The sequence below is a fragment of the Drosophila biarmipes genome, chromosome 3R (assembly GCF_025231255.1).
Source record: "Drosophila biarmipes strain raj3 chromosome 3R, RU_DBia_V1.1, whole genome shotgun sequence".
In the NCBI taxonomy this organism is placed as follows: domain Eukaryota; kingdom Metazoa; phylum Arthropoda; class Insecta; order Diptera; family Drosophilidae; genus Drosophila; species Drosophila biarmipes.
Genome location: NC_066616.1, coordinates 10,773,405 through 10,793,347, shown reverse-complemented (window position 1 = coordinate 10,793,347; position 19,943 = coordinate 10,773,405). Strand labels below are relative to the sequence as shown.

Genomic DNA, 19,943 nt, shown 5'->3' with positions numbered 1-19,943 from the left:
CACCACCCACTTCCCTCGCGAGTGTGTGAAAATAATAAACGACTTTGGCACTCCGAGGAGACGAGTGGCGATGGCGAGATGGCGCTGCCGCGTTAGCAAAAGTGTGAAAAAATAAATAAAAACGCTCAGCTGCTCAAGACAAACAGATGCCTCGGGGTCCTGCGACACCCACTCACAGATACGCACCCACACAGAGGCAAATTACTTTCGCCAAGGCAACATTTAGCACGCTCGAAGACAGGCAAATCAGCAAATAAACATCGTACGCAATTGGACAAATTCAAACAACAACAGAGCCGTCGAGAACCGACAGATGCTGCCAGCCCGAGGAATGGCAAAAACATATAGCATATATACTCACTTTTTGGCCAAGAGCCATTCGTGTGCATATATACATGCGACGCACTGTATTGAAAGCGGCATGAATTATTTGCTGACTGGAGTACAAGCTACCACTCCTTCCACCTCCTAAAATAGCTTTTTTCGGGGCCATGCTCTCGATTTCCAAGGAAGGGGAGTTGAGCTATGAAATAGGTACTTAAGCAACAATTTGCGAATCTAATGCAATATTTTACCAAGCTCAAGGAAGTATTTAAATATCAAGAACATATTTAAGGTAGCCTAGACCAGAATTTAAGGTTTTATTTACAGACACAAATCACTAACTTTAGGTGTCTAAAAGTATGCAGCACTATATTTTAAACTGAAAATTCTTTATTCACTGCATACTTTTAGGCACCTCAAATTATATTTAAAAGTAATTTAAAAACGTCACTGCCACCATTATTTCATTAAAGTAGATTTCGTAATTACTTCATAACAATTACCCTAATTGAAAGCAATCTCGTAGGAGTTACCAAGAGAAAGCCAGTACTGCTGACTGGCCGGTCCAACTTTGATATCCTGATATCCCCATCTGCCCATATCCTCACATCCTGGTGGCTGACGGCTGAGCTGGGTCGAAACGGACCGCCTTTGCTTTGACCAGTTGCGTAGGCACTTCCGGTGGCATTTAAGAGCCGTATCCTGCAGTACGCTTGATTAACTGGCATGAAAGCGGTAACGAGCATGATATGCATATTCTTATCGGCCAAAAATCATCGTTCGAAGGCCACAGCACGAATAAATAACCTTTTTAATGCGTAAAATCTGTTATTGAATTCATGTGTATATCGGTGGTGTGTCTCTTTATTTTCCGTGTGGCGAATTATATTTTCCCAGAACTCAAAGGACATCCGTTTCTGGCCAGGCACGGAACATCAATCGAGTGCGGCGTAATTGCAACGCACTTATGAAATTGCCAAGCGCCCGAAAAAATAAATTATTTGTTTTCACTTTTGGCTGAGCGAGTGGAATTTAAAAGACGCCCACATATGTGTGTGCAGGGGAATGGGAAAAGGGAGAACAGGAAGCGGAAATGAATTTATGAAATCATTTAAACTCAATTTACGACATGAATAAATAAAACAAGAATCTGGCGCCCGGTGACACTGGTTGCCTCTGCGCCGTTTCTGTTGCTTTTCCGCTTTTCCCGGCTGCATTTTCCTGGTTTCTCGTTGCTGGCGCCGTGCAAATGAAACAACTTTTTTCCGTTCGGCCGCAACATGGCAATTTCCGCCACGTCCAGACAGAAAGTACTTATTAAGCATTTTAAACAAGCAATCAAACACCCGCTCACCCCACTCTCCTTCTATGTTTTCCCAGGATATTGGATCTTTGGAGCGCAATTTTGTGATACTTGGGTGGCCTTTGATGTCATGTGCTCGACGGCGTCCATTCTGAACCTGTGCGCCATCTCGATGGACCGCTACATCCACATCAAGGACCCGCTCAGGTGAGTGATTGTCGGGATTCCTGTCACATGCACAGAACATCCAATCCATAACTAATTGTCCGGGCTGTCGCCACTCGATGGTGGCCCTATCGATTCATTAATGTCAGCCCGCTGCAGGTGCTCTGCATGCACGTTACTCATGCGCCGCGTTGTCATGCCTGTCACGTTTTTATGCCCCTCGGCACTCCAGTTCTTTACGGCATTTTGGGGGCTCATTAATCGACGCTCATAATTGTTTCATTAGTAACAGATTTATGGCGCGTTCCGAGGGTTTTTGCACTTCTCCGCCAGGCGACTTCATCTTCGAGTTGGCTAAGCACTTTCGCCAAGTTCAGCCAAGTCATTCTCACTGGGTCTCCGGGTCAGGCCAACAAAGAGTAACAAAAGAAGTGTCATTACCAGCTGGCGAAAGTGGTTGCGGTAGAGTGGTTTGGGCGGTGGTCTCCAGATTGGAGGAACGATGTTGTTAAATAAAATAGTTTGAGCTCTTAAGAACAGAAGGGGTCAAGATTATTTACATAAAGTTGCTTCATGAAAGAGCTATTTTTCGGAATCCCAGGATCTCAATTTATTTGATATACTCATCTATATATATATACTATACACTCATCTTTATATAACCTAAATAGAGATATTCCAGTTCTTGAGATTAAAGAGGTGTTTAAAGTTAGAAAAATAATAAAAGAGGAACGTTTCTATATTCCAGAGTTTAAATCTATGTTTAAATTACCAAGCTGCATTTTAAAAGTCATTTAAAATCTTCTTAGCTATTCAGAAATTTAGTAGGATTGAAAAAGAAGTCTAGGCTTTACATTTAAATTAGTTTAAATTAAACAAATTCAGAAGCGATCGAGAATTTACAACATCCTGTTTAACTAAATTCTCCTGGTTATAAAAACTTTTGGAACTCAATTGGTTTGGATTTTATTACACTTTTAATAAAGTAAAGTAATTTTATTCTGCCAAACTTATAACTGATGAATTGAAATTCGTTGCAAAACTTTTAAAATAACTTAGAACCTGATTTTTAGGGGCTGGCTTCCCAAGCTGAGCAAAAGTTGCAAATTTTGAATACGTTCCTTCATACGTTTCTGTAACATTGTAATTTCGAACTAGTTAAATAAAGTGGCATTCCTTTTAAATTCCTTAGACACGCTAGGAAAATATTTTAACCTTTGGCCAGGTGGCCTACATACCGCCTACATTTTTCACACCCGCTGGAAATGACTTCATCTGTCGGCGGGATAGGGCTGCCCGAATGCTCCATTATCGCAGTTCAATCTACCTTGTGGATCCGGCACGTGGCTCCAGCTGCGCTCTCCCGGCAGGAAGCCCCAGAGACAATCAAATTCTGCTGCCTCAGGTGCTGTGCGTCCTTGTGTGCCGTACTGTATCTGTGCATCTGTGTGTCTATGTATCCCGGTATCCGTGCGCTCCTTCGACTACGACAATGACAATGAGCTTGTCCTGCTGTCGTCGTGGCCTAAAACGCTGCCAGTCAGCCATATTAGTCCGCTTTGTAGTCGGCACTCGGCAGTCAGCAGTTGAAATTGATTTCCAGTGGCGAGCAATTCGCACAAAGGCCGTCCAGTCACTCGAAAGTCTGCTCGGTAAACTTGAAACCAGTTCATCAAGTGCCCCTTGCCAGAGCCACCAGCCCACCTCCCCACCGCCCCCCTTCCGGCTGGACCACAACAATTGTGTGTTAATTAAATTTTCAACAATGCCTCGGACCCCACAAGTGCAATCCAACAAACGCTTTTTCGGCAGACGAATATTACATTTGCGGCCAAGAACAACGCACAAATTTATTATGTGTCAGCAGCCACAGCTGAACTCCTTCGTATGGGGGGTTTCGAGTGGGTCAACCTTTGTCTATCCGCTTTTCTATTTTATTTTTTGACAGGTTTGCACTGAAAGTAAATTACTAACTAATTTGCTACATTGTTTCGTAGAAAATACTGATTAAATTGAGAAAAGGGTGTTATTCGGTGAATAATTGTGATACAAATATTTTAGAAATTTTGTTTGTCCTTTAAATTTTAATAAATTTAAATAAATAAGTTTTAAAATATAAATATAATAAAAAAATGTGCTTTAAATTTTAGGAATTTCAGATCCGAATTTCGAAGAACTTAATTTTTACTAGAACACTGATAAAAAATATTAAAGGTTTAAAATTCCCTATAAGTTTAGAAAATAGTAGTGATATTTCTGAATTAATTTTACTAAATATAGAATCATATAATGATTTTTTTAATACATTTTATCCTATCTTAAGTGGAAAAACAGAAAGATTTTTTAATTTTGTTAACTACAGTAACATTAGAAAATTATTTACATTTTTTAATTTGGGTTATAATATCATCTTTTTCTGTGCATAGGAGTTGTGTTAAAAATGACGTTGGTCAAGTCGCCGACAGTCGCAGTGCGGGGAGTTGGCTTAGAAAGGAGCTACCCGGCGAAATGATTGCATAGTGCCTCAGGGGAAAGAGGAGATTGTTGCGGGCGCACAAACGGAGGGGTGATGTGGGTTGGAAATTGGACAACAGGGGGCAACTACGGCAAATCGAGACAGTCGCCAGCCCTAGCCCACAGCGCCATGTCATGAAAGAGCCATAATAAATCCTTTGATGCTATTTTTAGCCAAAAGCCAAAAGTAGAAAAATATTTTTTTCTACACCCGCCCCCTTGGCTGCTGGCTGTTGCTTTTGCCGTTTCTGTTGCCACCTGGGGTAAGCTTATTCGCTTATGGAAAACGACACGACATTTGTGTTGTGTGTTGTATGGGTGTGCCAGCAGATGCCCCTCCCGTCAACACGCCCACCCCCTGAATTTTCCACCCACTTTTCCATCTATCTGTGCATCTTTTGTGTGGCCGGGTTCACGTAACGAGTTGGCGAGCGTATAACGCTTCATTGATGTGGCAAGTTGATGTCGAGGCGAGCTGAAAATTCAGATTGCAAATTTTGTATGCCACGGCAAAGGATTTAAATGAGCTCGGGAGGGGCAGGGGAAGGTGCACGGCAAATGACAGTTTTCATGGAATATTTTTCCTGATTTCGAATTCCGTTTGTCCTTCGGGATGGGCAAGGTACAGAGAGGTAGATAGATGGAATTGAAAGTGAAATTAAGCACAGCGAGGAGATAGATTTTCCGCAGGAGGAAGCCGTTTCATGCCCGACATCGGATGGTTGATGACGGGTGAACGACACAAATTGCTCGATTGATCTTGATGTGTTGAGGGGGTTCCTACTTTACAAGGGGTCCTGCATACATTGCGAAATGCTGCAGTTGCCAAAAAATCTGTTAAAGCTCGATGAGTAAATAATCCTGGAATAAATCAAGTGGCGCTGTATAAATCAAAGAGAGTTTGAGCAACATATTAGTTAACTTATCTTATCAATTTAATGTCAGGGTTTTAGTTTCTTATCCAGCTGAGATAATTGAACTGAAGTTAAATTGTTTTATTTCTTTTCGTTATTATTTAACTAGAACATTGCCTCTAGCTTACAATTTTTGTTCATCTCAGTAACTAAACTTAACGTGACATTGAGAAGTCGGCCTTAAAAGTAGCAGCTAACCTGATAAGATATGGAAAGTTTGCTTATCAGCAAAATTTAATGGTTTCTCCCTATCTTTACTCAGCACCTGTAATTGATTTGAATTCAAATTTTGCAAGTCCCATTCGCAGATAATGATGATAAACTCGATGATAAATGTAACCGTAATGTAAATCGTGGCTTCCAACGCTGATTAACGCCGCCCAAGGCTGTCCAATATTAATTTCAGCCCTTGGGTTAATGACATTTGCATAGAGCTCTCCTCAGCCTTTGAGCCCACTGGCCATCGCCTGGAAATTGAGTTTGGCCACCTGGATTCGTTTGCATTTGCACCTGGGCAGATTCCAACGCCCACCTGACTGCTCAGGTACCCGAGACATTTTACACTTCAGATGTCAAGACGTCGCTCACACCACTCTCCTGGTGAACCTGAATCGGAATCAGAATCTGAGACCGCATCTCAGTCTGAATCTCAAGGAGCTGAACTCAACTGGCGGCGGGAAAATTGCAGGGAAACTCAGCGCAGCGCTTTTGTGTCTGTGAGAAATGGCAACTGCCATCCTTGGGATGCGAATGTGCCTAGCGTACACGTTTTCTAGACTCCGATTTATGTAAATCTGATTTATTTGCATGTCAAAGTGGAGGCAGCAGCGCATTTTTTCATCGCCACCCCGCTCTTAACAGGGGGCACAGTTCACGCGCCGGCGTCTCATTAGGAGTCGAGAGCCACCGCCCCCAGATCCCCTCCGGAAACCCGGACCATTCATCTAGGACCTGTCCCTCGGCCGACAGAAGGAATCGCTGATTCAGCGTGTTTTCTTAGCGTTTTAGAATAATTGCAGGCGTTTAATTTAATTGCGCTCGCCAGGATTTTCCGAGCCGGGAAATTGGCAAAAACAATTTGGATAAAAAGCGCGTGCAAATTTAATTAGTAGCAGACAAAGTGAAGATGAAGCGGACATCCCCCAGCCTCCGCTCCCACCACTTTCAGCCCCAGGAAAATAACGAAAATGAGAAAATTTCGAATTTTATATGACAAGTTGATGCCTCGCCGCCTTTTCCCTTTGTTTTTTCACTTCTTGCTTGGTTCTGCCGTTGACTTTGGCGCCTGTCATCATCGTAACTGTCAGGCGCATATGTGAAATTCATTTTAAACTGCAATAAAAACTGAAAGAACAATGAAAGTTGCCGCAGGCAGGAGGTTCTTGGTGGGGGTGGCCTTGGCAGGAGGTTTAAGCAGTTTTGATGGGCGGTACACACTCGTTCAAGGGTTTTGGCCGAACAACCGAAGGCACAACACTTAAACGCACACCGCAAAACCTGTTCGAGCAACAATGACGCACCTGGGAACTTTTTGTAATTGTATTTTTCCACTTGTCCTGGTCGTGGCTGAGGAAATGCCACACCGAACTGTGGGGTTGGACCCCCGGAAAACAGGAGGAAGTCATCGGGGACTCCTAGGGTGCTTTTATGGTACAAGATTGAAAATTGATGGGGGTTGATAAATCAAAGGGGGACGAGAAGCGCTCAATTTTATTTAGAATAAGAATTGTACTAGCTAAACCTTAAGATGATTTAACAAACGAATTGATAGAGGGTCCTCTAAAATAGAACGTTCCCTTTAATTTATTCAAATTAAAAAGCGTTTAAGAACACCTAATTTAATTCGGAAGTAGCCATTAGGGTTATTTTGAATGTTTGATTTCAGTTTATTATTTTTCATTCATATTTTTTATTGGCTGAGAATTTTTAAAAGAGGTATCTTTTATCCATATAAAATATTTAAATTCATTTTTTATTATATTTTAATATACAAAGTATTTAAACATTTGTATGACCTATATTTTTTTAAGAAGTACATTTTGTTTTATGTAATTTAAACATTAATGACTTTTATATCTGAATGTTAGAGAATCCAAGTTATTTTATGCTTGCAAATTTTTGATCAGAAAATAAAATAAACTTTCGTCGATCTTTTTGTTAACAAATTTGATACTTGTAACTAATAACCGTGATTTTTCTCGGTATTTCAGTTTTATCCCCACTGATTTTCAACTTTTGGCAACTTGAAACCCGGTTAGGGTTTCTTAACCTTCTGACCCACAGTGCCCTGAGCACGTGCTAGCAATGACAGTTACGAAAAACGCTCATAAAGAGTCATCAAATTTCAGATGCCAAAACAAAAGCGGCCAAGCTGACGTGGCAGGAGCGGCAAAAAGCAAGGGAAAAGGGGAACTCGAACTATGCAAATGACGGCACAAAAACCAAGGGGGTGGGGGTTTCTGGCCTGGATGGTTAGTAAAGGAGTCCTGGGCAAAAGGATCGTTGTGCGTGCCTTGCGGTAATTTCTTGAGTGCATGTGGGACAAACACAAAAGCCACCGCATGCCACGCAGCCAGTCAAGCCGGCAGCTTCGGTGCGAGCGTTAAATGCAAATGTCCTTTGGTTGGAGCAGCCTGCTCCTGCCACATCCCCGCACACACTGGCAGAGCTGGAACACTCTCACACACGATTTCAATTAGCCCATCGATGGCTGATTGGCTCCTCCACTTCCGCCCAAATCGTGTGTCGCCTAATGGCTGCAGCTTCATGTGCATATATCAAAGCGCTCCCCCAGCCACTCTAAGGCACTGAATTAGAGCAGGTGAAGGGAGCAAGTGGAGGCTAGTGGGATTGTGGGGCTGCTGACAGGCTGTGATGTTGTTCGGCTGCAATAAATTCCCAACTTATGGGAATACATAAATAAACCTTAGGCGGCCATCCACTGGGAACACATTTTTACATCGTATTTTATATACAGTTTTTTATTAGTTTTGGCTTAACGAAATAGAATATTTGCGTAGCATAATATTAAATTGTATCTATAAAATAATATTATCATTCAAAAATACTCAAAACTGCAATTACGAAAACATTATGTTAAGCAAAAACATTAGGTTTATGAGTCTTCGAATATGAGTTTCATAAAAATAGTTTATTTGTTTTAACAACTTTTATGCATAATAACAAGTAACAACAAGATTTATTTTTAGAAATTATCTAACTTTTTTTCTATAATATACTGATCATTTTTTAAACAAGTTCTGTTCTGTATAAGGCTAATTTTGATATATTTATAAAAATAAATAAAAAACGGATAAACTTTTTTCTGCAGACTATTGTCGATAAAAGATACTTGACCACTAGTTTTACTAGTTTTGGTCTTGTAAATCAAAAAGAAAGTTGTTTTTCGCCGGAAAGTACCTACATATTAACTTTTTATGTCTGGGAAGTACATTTTTGGTATACCTCGTACCTTACTCAAATATTTGTCTAGGTAAATACAAACAGTTTCCTTGTCATCACTATTCACAGGTGAGTGGATAGGCGGCGGGGACTCAAGCTGCGGGCTTTCGTCACATGGAAATCAATTTTCGTGCCGAAAACGAAATTGAATTTGTATGTGAATACAATTACATAAACTTCCGTTTCCGCTCCGACGTCGTCCTTGAGTATGAGTGTGTGTGAGTGCGTCTTTGTATCGAAATCGAATTATTCTGTTTGATTTCCTGCACAAGCCAAAACGATGCGGCATATGGCGCCAGAACCGGGGCTCCGGATTTTCGGCTGGGGGTTTTGGGGTTCGGATTTGGATCTGGGTTGGGACTCTGGGCTGGGGCTTTGGTTTTTGCGTTCGCTGCGACTGCTCATTTCCTGCTGTAAAAGCAAAATCGAAGTGCTCGAAAAAGGCAGCCGGCGAGGATGATTTGCATATGCCGTTCGCCGCAAAGCGTGTGCGGTTTGTCTTTGGGGTTTTAGGGTGATTTGTCGCCCGGCCAGGGCGAGTAATTAATGACATGCGGCACCGACCTGGAGCACCTGATCCGGCATCTGATCCGTAGCGCAGTCCGGGAATCCCACTTTGGGCTGGCCCCAGCCGGGGGCCGGGTCAACACTTGTCGCGCACACCCGAAAATGATGTTGTCTAATGGCTGCTGGGCGCTGAGGGATTGCCAGGAACATGCAAAGCCACAATCAGGACATCAGGACATCGGGAAAACAGGACATGGTCCATGCCCGTGTTGTCCGCGCCCTGATTCCGCCCATTTCACGTGTTGCTCCAGCTGTTGTGCACTTAAAATTAAATTGCATCAAATTATTTTTAAAGGGGGAATCCAGCATCAGCAAACTATTAGATTTCCAGATGTTTAAGTGTTATTTTTATATAAAATATTCTCAAATACCATTCGATTCATCTTTTAAATCAAAATTCAAAATAATAAGTTCAAAGATCCAAAAAGATCATAAATTAGTTTTCCCTTAATAAGACTTTCTTCATTTTAAATTTGTCTTACAAGTAGATAATGATTTTGTTGCTTAAGTTACTCCTTTTGCCTGTCAGAGTTTTGACTTTTACACAGACTGTTAATTTATGTAATGGGGCTTACTATACAAACTTTCTGATTAATTAAACAGGAGCTTTAAAACCCCGAACTTTAAGCGAAACTTTTGCCGAGTGTGGCTGCTCCTGCTGTGCGTGTGTGTGTTACCCCTTGCCGCTTACCGCAAGGGCAAAAGGACAAAAAGGGAAACGCCAGGAGCAGCCGGGGATGAGCCAGGGCAGGATGAGGAGGAGCAGCAGGCATGGCGCGTGTATTTCCGCTTCCTTTGCCGCAAATTGATGCAACCCTTTGACCTCTCCACCCCTCCATCCTCTCTCTTGCAGATACGGCCGCTGGGTGACACGTCGCGTGGCTGTCATCACCATCGCCGCCATTTGGCTGCTGGCCGCCTTCGTGTCGTTTGTGCCCATCTCGCTGGGCATCCACCGGCCCGACCAGCCGCTGATTTTCGAGGACAATGGCAAAAAGTACCCCACGTGCGCCCTGGACCTCACGCCCACCTACGCCGTCGTATCGAGCTGTATCAGTTTCTACTTCCCCTGCGTGGTCATGATTGGCATCTACTGTCGGTAAGTCAGAAAAGTCAGCCAGATACTCTGCAGCCTGAAATTGGCGCTTCCCCTGGCCAAAAAATTGCCTGTGCATAAAACATGAAATGCATAAAAGAAGATATTTTCGCAGCTGCAATTATGTAGATACAGCACCGCAAGGCAACGAAACTTCCCCGGGCGAAAGGAAAGTTTTGCCAAAAATATCTCTACAAATGAAAGCAAAGCAGGAACTCAGATATTTTTATGAGCTTAAAAACCATGCAAGTCTTCTTTTGTTTAGAGAACTTTTTGTATACCCTTCTATACATAGCTATTCCAGCTTTTCTATATGTTTTGACCTATAAATAGTTCAAAGATAAAATGTATATATAAATGTATATTATCCTGCTGCTGTTTTTATTTGTAACATATTTGTTAGGCACAGCTATTTTATAATATATATTATCTGACACCTAGAATATTATTTATAAAATATTATATAATGCCAAAAAGGTGCCAGAAAAGCAATGAAAGTTTATTTATTTATTTATCACATTTTTCTTTTGTTTGTATCCTATAGGCTATTTAAAAATATTCTAGAATATATATATTTGAACTCATTTATAATTTATAAAATATTTTGTAACTGCTAGAAATCTGAAGCACTGAAAGCCAAATCATTTTCTGAATATTTTTAATTCCTTTTTTCTTCGTAGCCTATATGCTAAGTATAAACATTTTAGAATACCCTTAGCAAGAGCACAAAATAGCAGAAAACAAAGCGGAAGTTGGGCCAGAAGTAGTAAAAAGTAAATAATAAAATGCTGTAGAAACTGACGAAGTTTGCTACTATCGCATTGCTGAATATATTAGAAAAATGCCGCAAGGACCTGCGCCCCTGATGGTCCCGAGGCACGAGAGAAAAATGGGGAAACTGATTGGGGGCAAGGGGTTTTGGTTGGGGTTTGGGTTTGGGCTTGGGTTGTGGGTTGAACAAATAAGCGCACGCATTAGTGTCCGACTAAGTAATCCCCAGGAGCTGGCAAAAGACTGGGGCGTGTGCGAAAGGACCAGGGCCAAGGACACTCCCGCGCTGGAACAGCTACAGCAACAGGATAACAGCCATCGCCGGCTGCTCATCAACGTTTCGGCCGGCGGCACGTTGCCATTTTAGCTTAACGAGATTTGCAGCCAATGGCCAGGACTCCCATCCGCATCCCAGTATCCTCTCATCAAACGAATCCCCATCGGAATTTTCTATCAAATTTCGGTTAAATTACAGAATAAATATACTTTTATCGTCATAATTTGTGCCTGGCCTGCCTCGGTCCTGTTATCCTTTTTATGTGGCCACCGGCTTCCAACGAGCAAACACTCACAGTTGCCAGACAGACACATATGCTTGTTTATTTGTTGGCTAAGAAGTAGGGGGGCTGCGAAAAGTGGGAAGGGCGTGGCAGCTTAGAGAGCGACTCAAGTGGAAGATTGGATATGATAGCCAGACATTGCGTATACGCAGCGTGTTTCCTTTGGTTATTGATGTGGACAGAGTCATTGTTGTCGGCCGGGCCCCCATTTAATTGACATGCCAGGGGCCCAAGTGAATAATTATCATATCAATTACAAGCCGTAACCAGTGGCGAAAAAGCAGAAACAAGCATTTGTGTCGGGCCACAATCAAGACCAGCTATTCATTAGGTGATAAATAATTGATGGTATCGTGCTTACACAGAACTTACAATAAACATTGTAATGCAAAGCTGTCAGTGTGAAAGTGTTTTCGGAATGTCCTAACTTTGAATTTCAATTGTGCCTAATGACTTTGAAACTTTCATTGTTTCTGGGCTACTTAAGTGGTTTAATTTATTGATTTTTATCAGAACGTATTTTAAAGTAGTTTATACTATTAAGTATTAAATTGATTATAATAAATATCAATTAATGGATTACAAACCATAATACAATTAACTCTAAATAGATCTTTATGGGTAACTACTTTGACGTTATGCCAAATTTTTCATATTATAGATTTTTTTTTATAGATAACTATTTCTCTCACAATAAATTAATTAATATACAAATATTTAATTATATTGTTATTTGTGTTACCCTAATATAATTGCATTTTTATTTCCCCTAATCCATGACAATAAATACATTAAATAAGATTTCCGAGTGTTAACATTTACTTCAAGTATTCCGTTAAGCCCTACTGATCCAAATAAAAATGTAAATCCCTCATAAGATGTATTTAAAACCTCTAATGCTCCACTCCTCCCTAGGCTATACTGCTACGCCCAGAAGCACGTGAAGTCCATCAAGGCGGTGACCCGGCCCGGCGAGGTGGCCGAGAAGCAGCGCTACAAGAGCATCCGGCGCCCGAAGAACCAGCCCAAGAAGTTCAAGGTGCGCAACCTGCACACCCACAGCTCGCCGTACCACGTGTCCGACCACAAGGCCGCCGTCACGGTGGGCGTGATCATGGGCGTGTTCCTCATCTGCTGGGTGCCCTTCTTCTGCGTCAACATCACGGCCGCCTTCTGCAAGACCTGCATCGGGGGCCAGACCTTCAAGATCCTCACCTGGCTGGGCTACTCGAACTCGGCCTTCAACCCCATCATCTACTCGATCTTCAACAAGGAGTTCCGCGACGCCTTCAAGCGCATCCTGACCATGAGGAACCCCTGGTGCTGTGCCCAGGACGTGGGCAACATCCATCCGCGGAACAGCGACCGCTTCATCACGGACTACGCCGCCAAGAACGTGGTGGTCATGAACTCGGGTCGCTCCAGCGCCGAACTGGAGCAGGTCTCCGCGATTTGACCAAGAGGCTGTCAAGGCTGCTGCCTCAATCTCTCCGCCGGCGGTGGCGGAGCGGCCACCTGGCTGCCCTGCGGATGCGGTGGCCTCCACGTGGACGACGACGACGATGGGGCGCTGACCACGCGCTATGTTCCATGAGATTCGGTCACGGCGGCCACCGCCACCATTGTGGAGACCGTGGAGGCCGCGCAGATGGAGACGGAGCTGCTCTAGGCCGGCAAATGGGTTCCTACAACCAAGTCGATCCAGTCTCAACCCAGCTTCAACCGCAAGCAATCCCAGCAATCCTCAGCCCCGCTCCAGTGGACATGGAAACCTGTAAGTATTATCAGCGCGTCCCCGAGACTAAGCAATCAACTATGCGTATACTTAATCGCACTAGTATCTAGCTGTAAAACCTAAAGAAAAAAGAAAGAAAAAAGAGATACAAATCGAAACCCAACCCGAAACGTGATTAGGTCTAAGATCTTCAACCCGGCACCGAGGAGCTTCTAGTTAAGTTTCTGTTTGGGTATTCATGGCGGTCTGGCTCCATGCAAATGCGATTATTATGGAGTGACACATGTCACTTGCCACTCACCCACACAGACAACACAAACAAACACAAACACACTTCCCAGAAAAAAGAAGAGAAGAAAACGCTGCATACATCGCGGCGCCCTCATATTGGAAGCGCTCTACATTTGATTTATTGATGAGAATTTATGGCCATTCAGCGAACAGGGCTGCCAGCTGCACTCGTAAATCATGCAAAATGATTATTGTTGTTATTATTATTACGGGCACAGCGCACAAAAGCTGTAAAACCCCCGCCGACTCCCCCCACATTCCCATATTTATACTATAAATGTTATGTTTAGTTGGAGTGCCACGATGATAGCGAGTTTTTACGACCAAACTTTGCAGACTGATTTGAATTTATGCGTTGAAATCTGTTCCACGATGTTAATTAAGCCAACTGTGATTGACACCGGCAAGCGAAAACAATAGCAGCCAGTCGAGAGGTTAGCCTTTGGCTGCCGCATTCCGGGAACTCTGATTACCGGGTGATTTAATGAGCGGCACCTGCGAAAACACAGCTATCAGCCAGCGGCGTAATGAACATGTTGCCCCTGGCACCGTTTTTCTCCGGCCATGTCTTGTCTTGTATCCCGGGCTCCAGAACCCAGCCACTGGGGGGAAACAAATGTAAACAGTTTGCTCTTTACGCCAGGATGAAAAATTATGCCAGCACAGGGAAAAATGTCTAATTTATTGGGTCAGACAGTGTAAATATCGCGATAATAAATCAAACAGTTATCAGGAAAGAATAGGTGGTAGCGTTGACATGACCTAGGGACCTATAAAATATTACAATAATGACAGAGAGGTATTTCTGATTATTATTTTTGTGTTTATAACATTCTGATCAAGGAACCCGTAGTAGAAATATAATGACAATTTTATAATAGTTTTTTTTTCGTATTTGTAGTTTTAATAAATAGTTAGCAGAATTACATTTTTATAATAATATTTATTTTTATTTTCCTATTTATTACATTTTAAAAACAAGTAACCAGCAATTTAGTTTCCTTTTTCTTTCTTCTTCTTTTTCAAGTGCTATTTACCCATCCGTGTGGCGAAATTGTTTTCTAAATTATGATTTTTCCCGGTGTATCTCAGCCTGCGAGCTGTTTCCCCCCTCGGCACTCGAGTTTCAATTCCGGTTATTTGCGGATGCCGCAACTCTTGCCAAGTCCCATTCCCCTTCGCTTCTGTTATTAATACAAAGTACTTATTTCCCACCCCATCCAGCCCCATATCAACCCAACCCATCCAGACAATCCGCTTACAACTTTTTCATTCTTTGTTTATTCGATTCCCTTTCGCGCGCTCTCCTTTTCGTATTTATTTTGGCAGTTTATTAAAACTTTGGCGCTGCTTTCGTCATTTTAATTACAATACAGCGAACAAAGGCGAAGCGGCATTTGTTATCGATGGCCACGCCCCCGGGAAGGCCCGCCCAACGCAACGCCCACTGGAAGGAAATCGGCACTGCCACATCTGGCACGCAATCAATTCAACTTCAACTCCATCAACGATTTTGCACGTGTCGCAGGTTCTCCGCCCGGTGGAAAGGCTTGAATTTCGGCCTCTGAGTGCTTTATGGCACACACGCAGTGGCCTTGCCTCCAAGCCCCCTTTCCACCCACTCCCCAGCCACCCACTGAGGTCCTGGCCCACTTCCCACATTCCATTTGGGTTTATTTGGGGCACAGCCATTGACTCTGACTTTGGAATTCGGAATTTGTCGTTGCCTAAGCCCTCAAAAAACGGCATGATAAATGTGCGTGGCGCGGCCCTAAGCCTTAACCCATTATGTTCAGAATTTGCCTATATTGAATATTGATTGAAATGAATGTTAGGTACATTTGTCGTACAAAAAGTACACAACAATTTATGGTGATGGTCATGAAATAAACATTTTTAATAGGATGGAATTCTTTAAATAAAGATCTTCTTAGACGCTGAGGTTTCTGAACCACTTTCAAACCAGGAATTATTATTTTTCCTTTTAAAATACGAAGAATATATTTACATGTCACTGAAGGATGTAAAACCCGTTGAGCAAGGATTTTTAAAGCTGCTAAGCCCTTTGAACCATTTGACGCAGTCCACCATGGGTTAAGAATGGGAAAATTTCCTTTTCGAGGCAACTTTAAAGGCTATTATAAACATTTCCCAAAAAATGTTAATAAATGTTTTTACAAACCATTAAAATATATATTTAAGTTAAAGAATTAAGATTTTTACTTTAATATTACAAAAATATATATTACCATGTCGTTGAGGGCTGTATAACCCTTTAGAGAAGTATATTTTAAGCCGCTAAAGTCCCTCAACCACTTGTCTTAGTCTGCCGTGGGCTAGGACTTTCACCATAACTCTTTCGATACGGCTTTGCATAATTAAGATAATGCCCGGAAGCGTTGCTTTTGTTGTGCCTTCGCCTTAGAGAACTTCCTGCTTGTGCCACTTTGTTGCTTCTCTCACTGCCTCCTTCTTCCACTTTCTCCCCCCTTCTTTAGGCTTTCTCCCCTTGTTCATCTTTGGTTTGCTAGGAGCAATTTGGTGATTGCGACTACGGCAGATTCCGATTTCGATTCTGATTCCTTTTGTCCTTCAATCATGGAAATCCATTTCAGGCCTGCAAAGAACGCGTTTTTTAAGGTTTCTGTTTTCGCGAGTTTTAATTGAAACATTTGACATTCTGAAACGGTTTTTTTTTGCCAGACTCTCCTTTGGCTTTTCCAGCCTCTGGCTGTCGGCTTCTAATTGTATTAGCCAGATTCATGTTAGGAGCAGCCTACGTGACCAGCCTGGAAAAGTGGCGTCTAGGAAAAAGGATCCCCCAGCAAGCCAAGCCGAGCTGAACATGCCCTTTCATTAGCATAATCGCTGCACAAAAACCCACTACACTACTCCAGGGAAGAAATTCCCCCAGTCGCTGGAAAGTCTCGACTTCTTTTGTTGTCTATTTGCTGCTTAAATAAACAGATTTCCCGTAATTGCTTTCGCAATTCAATTAAAAGGAGAAAAAACCGCATGCAGAGGAAATACAAATACAAATTCACGTCAATAACAGCAACAAACAATTAAATTTTTTGCGCAAACAGCCAGGAAAAACGCGTTCAATTTAAAAATAACACAAATGAGCATAAAGCAAACATTTGGCCTCCAATCGAATGTTCAAGAGAAGCTTTTAATTTGAAATTGTGCAAAGTGGTTTGGCTTCTGGCTAAGGTTACCCAATTCAATGGCCACAAATGTGTGTTTATTTTGATTTCCCCACTCTTGTAAGATTTTCAGGCCCGAAAATCATTACTTTGGCTTCAATCCTTTGGGCCTAATCCCTTGTGCGCATAATGTATGCCATACATATTCAATTGACAATCCTTTAAGCCCCGCTTTAAAATCTGTTTGTACATCTGTTTGGATTTACCCGTTTGCGAATGCTAAACTCGAATCTCGAGCCGAAAAAGTCAAGCGATGAATGTCAACATTTCGCATAAATTGCATGTCGATTGGCGACGGGAGCTCAAAGCGGTCGCCTCACATTAGGAAAGGCCCATCGATGGTGACTGGTTTGGGCCTGATGGTTTGATTGATTGATGGATGGTCGGATGGATGGATGAAAGGCTGGCTGAATGGCTGGATAGACGGCTAAAACGAATTTTCCCAGCGTTACTCTGTGGGTGTGTGTCTGGCTTTTCACTGCCACGCCCTCAAAGCCCTGCCAACTATCAACAGTTGGCCACCAGAACGTTTTCCGCAGCCACCTTATGCTCCTCGCTTGGCTTAGCTTTGGCTATATTTTGGCATTTTTATAACTTTTACGCCTGCCAGTGTTTATTTTGCTTTACGACTTTCCACAAATTCCCGCAGTTTCAGCTTACACGCAGTTTTCCCTCCCTTTTCTTGGCTCTTCCTCCATTCCACTTTCCTTTTCCCAGCCATCTCGCAATCTAAATCTTTTCCTGGCGCGTGTCATTTTGTAGCCTACTTTTCGGCTGAGCTGGCATTCCTGCGCCACATTGCGTATACGCAACGTACGCCCGCGAAAACGTTTTATTACCAACAGCGCCTGGCGCGCTAATTTATACGTTAGCACCGGGGCTGGCCCACATTTAATACCCCCAGCAGCCCCGGTCACGCCCCAATGGATCATAAAAACACAATTTTAATCACCATTTCTTTCGTTTGCCTACTCCCTGGCATTTTCGGCTAGGCAAATTAGCGAAAACATTTCGATAAACGTCCGAAATTGCGCTCACATGAGCTGGGGGAATATTTCTCGCTTTAACTTATTGAAACTATTTGTTGAGACCCAAAATATATTATATTTTGAAATTCTAGTATTCTAATAGACGGTGTCAATCTAATGTAAATTTAATTAAAACTAATTTGTTCAGGGGCCTATTTTAGAATTTCTAAAACATTTTAATAAGCTGGTAAATATTTATATGTTAAACAAAATTAAAAATGAAATTACATTGTGTTTTTTGGCATTTAAACTGCAGTTTCATAACGAAATTCCTATCATAATTAATTAAACACCTAAAGAAAATCAATTAGGTTAATTTATAAATCTTTGTAGGCGTACAAACGCCTTCCCAGCCTTTTTGTCCAACAATTCCAGTCCGTGCTACTATGAACTTGACATTTAACCTCCGCTGCGTGTACGCAATCCTTGACATTTGGCAACTTAAAGTGCTTTAAGCTGCCTCTAAGTCGTTGGCCAGCAACTTTCATTTGATTTTCAGCTTCTTGCCGCCGCCCGCACAAAGTTTTTGCCCCTTTTCCGAGAGTCTTTTTGTCGTTGGGGGTGCACAAAAAAAACAGGGAGGAGGGCGGAAAACTTCTGGCACAGACAAAGTTTTCCAAGCTCGGCAACAATAACAAATGCAGGCAAAGTTTAGATAGATTTCATCCCTGCCTCCCCCGGGATGCGGCTCCACCTGCCGCAGCATGCAATTAAAATTATTTGCCCCAAATGCAAAAGAGTTGCGTCGAAATCATTTCGTAATGCACTCGGCTCAGGGCTTAATGCCAGCTGCGGTAATTCAATCGGCGTGCAAATTCAATTTAAGGCAAAAGTTTCTGAATAAATGATGGCTGTCCGGGAGCATCGAGTGAATTGGGACCATTTCGCGGCGCCACTTACGATGACAGTCGTTTAATCCTCTCCGGGACGCCACTGCCACTGCCGCCGCTTATCCTTATCCCCATTCGCCTGATCCCTGCCAGCTCCGACAAGTATCGGGCGATTTAAGCTGCACTCAATCGATTTTATATCCCGACCCTCACATGCGATGCATTTTAATTAAGGAGGAAGCCCCTGAGTCCGCAGGCGAACGGCTGCAGCCTACACCTTTTTATCAAGGTCCCGTCCCACAGCCTCCCTTCCGGCCTGCTCCTTCTGCAGTTTGCAATTTTAAACCCAAATTGAATTACTTCGTCGTAGCCGGCATCGTTGGCGGTCTGCTGGGCGGGCGTTCCACCCGATTTTCCCCGGGGTCTGCCGGGGATTCTGCCTGACAACCCGCATATTTGATGGGGCTTTAAGAACGCCGTCTTTTAAGCTGACGGAGAAGAAAAGGTGAACTGGGAGGCGAGAATGTCGAGCTTACAGTGTTAATTGGTGCGGGAACTCAAGGAATTTCTAGCCCGACTAAGTTGGGCCAGGTGTTTTTAGTAAATTGCAGTGGTACTGAGAGAAATTCCTAGAAAACAACATTCCTTTGAAGCAATGTACATGTGTTTTCTTTCACTTCATTTTAAAACAAAGCAATGTAAAAAAGTATCTACATCGGGAAATTTGTTTTAGATAAAGTACTTTACATCTTTGTAACCACTTTTTTATTTACCTGACAAACCTCTTTTCAAACTATTCATTTAAATATTTAAAATGGTTCCTTTATGAAATTTGACAGCATTCCCATTCCACTAAAAACGAGAATAATAACACGTTACCAACTATTTATTGAAATATTTTAAATGGTTATTTCTCTGACAATTGACACAATTCTCGTCTCGGTTAAATGGAGATGAGGCCAAGAGACATAACTTTTTAATTCAAGCGTTTAATTCCGCACACCAATTAGCCGTGCATTCCGCAAAATAAATTGTTTTCAGTCATATAAATAACAAGGCAACCATAACGAGTGAGAAAATCTAATTAAAAACTTTGAATGAAAAAATTCGACCGAATATGAATACTTTTTGATTATGGCACAACGAGGTTTTCGAGAGGGGCAACATTTCACGAATG

At 42.4% G+C, this 19,943-nt stretch overlaps 1 protein-coding gene across 2 annotated transcripts in view; it reads left to right on the top strand.

The window, feature by feature from the left end:
• The window catches only part of LOC108032143 (dopamine receptor 1), a 29,745-nt gene extending 14,116 nt beyond the window's left edge, over positions 1-15,629 (top strand). For both annotated transcript variants that reach the window (XM_017105982.3, XM_017105980.3), the window contains exons 4-6: positions 1,705-1,834; positions 10,103-10,348; positions 12,592-15,629. In XM_017105982.3, the coding sequence (XP_016961471.1) occupies positions 1,705-1,834; positions 10,103-10,348; positions 12,592-13,132 (917 nt within the window). In that variant the 3' untranslated portion in view covers positions 13,133-15,629. The remainder of the gene's footprint in view (positions 1-1,704; positions 1,835-10,102; positions 10,349-12,591) is intronic.
• The last annotated feature ends 4,314 nt before the right edge of the window (positions 15,630-19,943 follow it).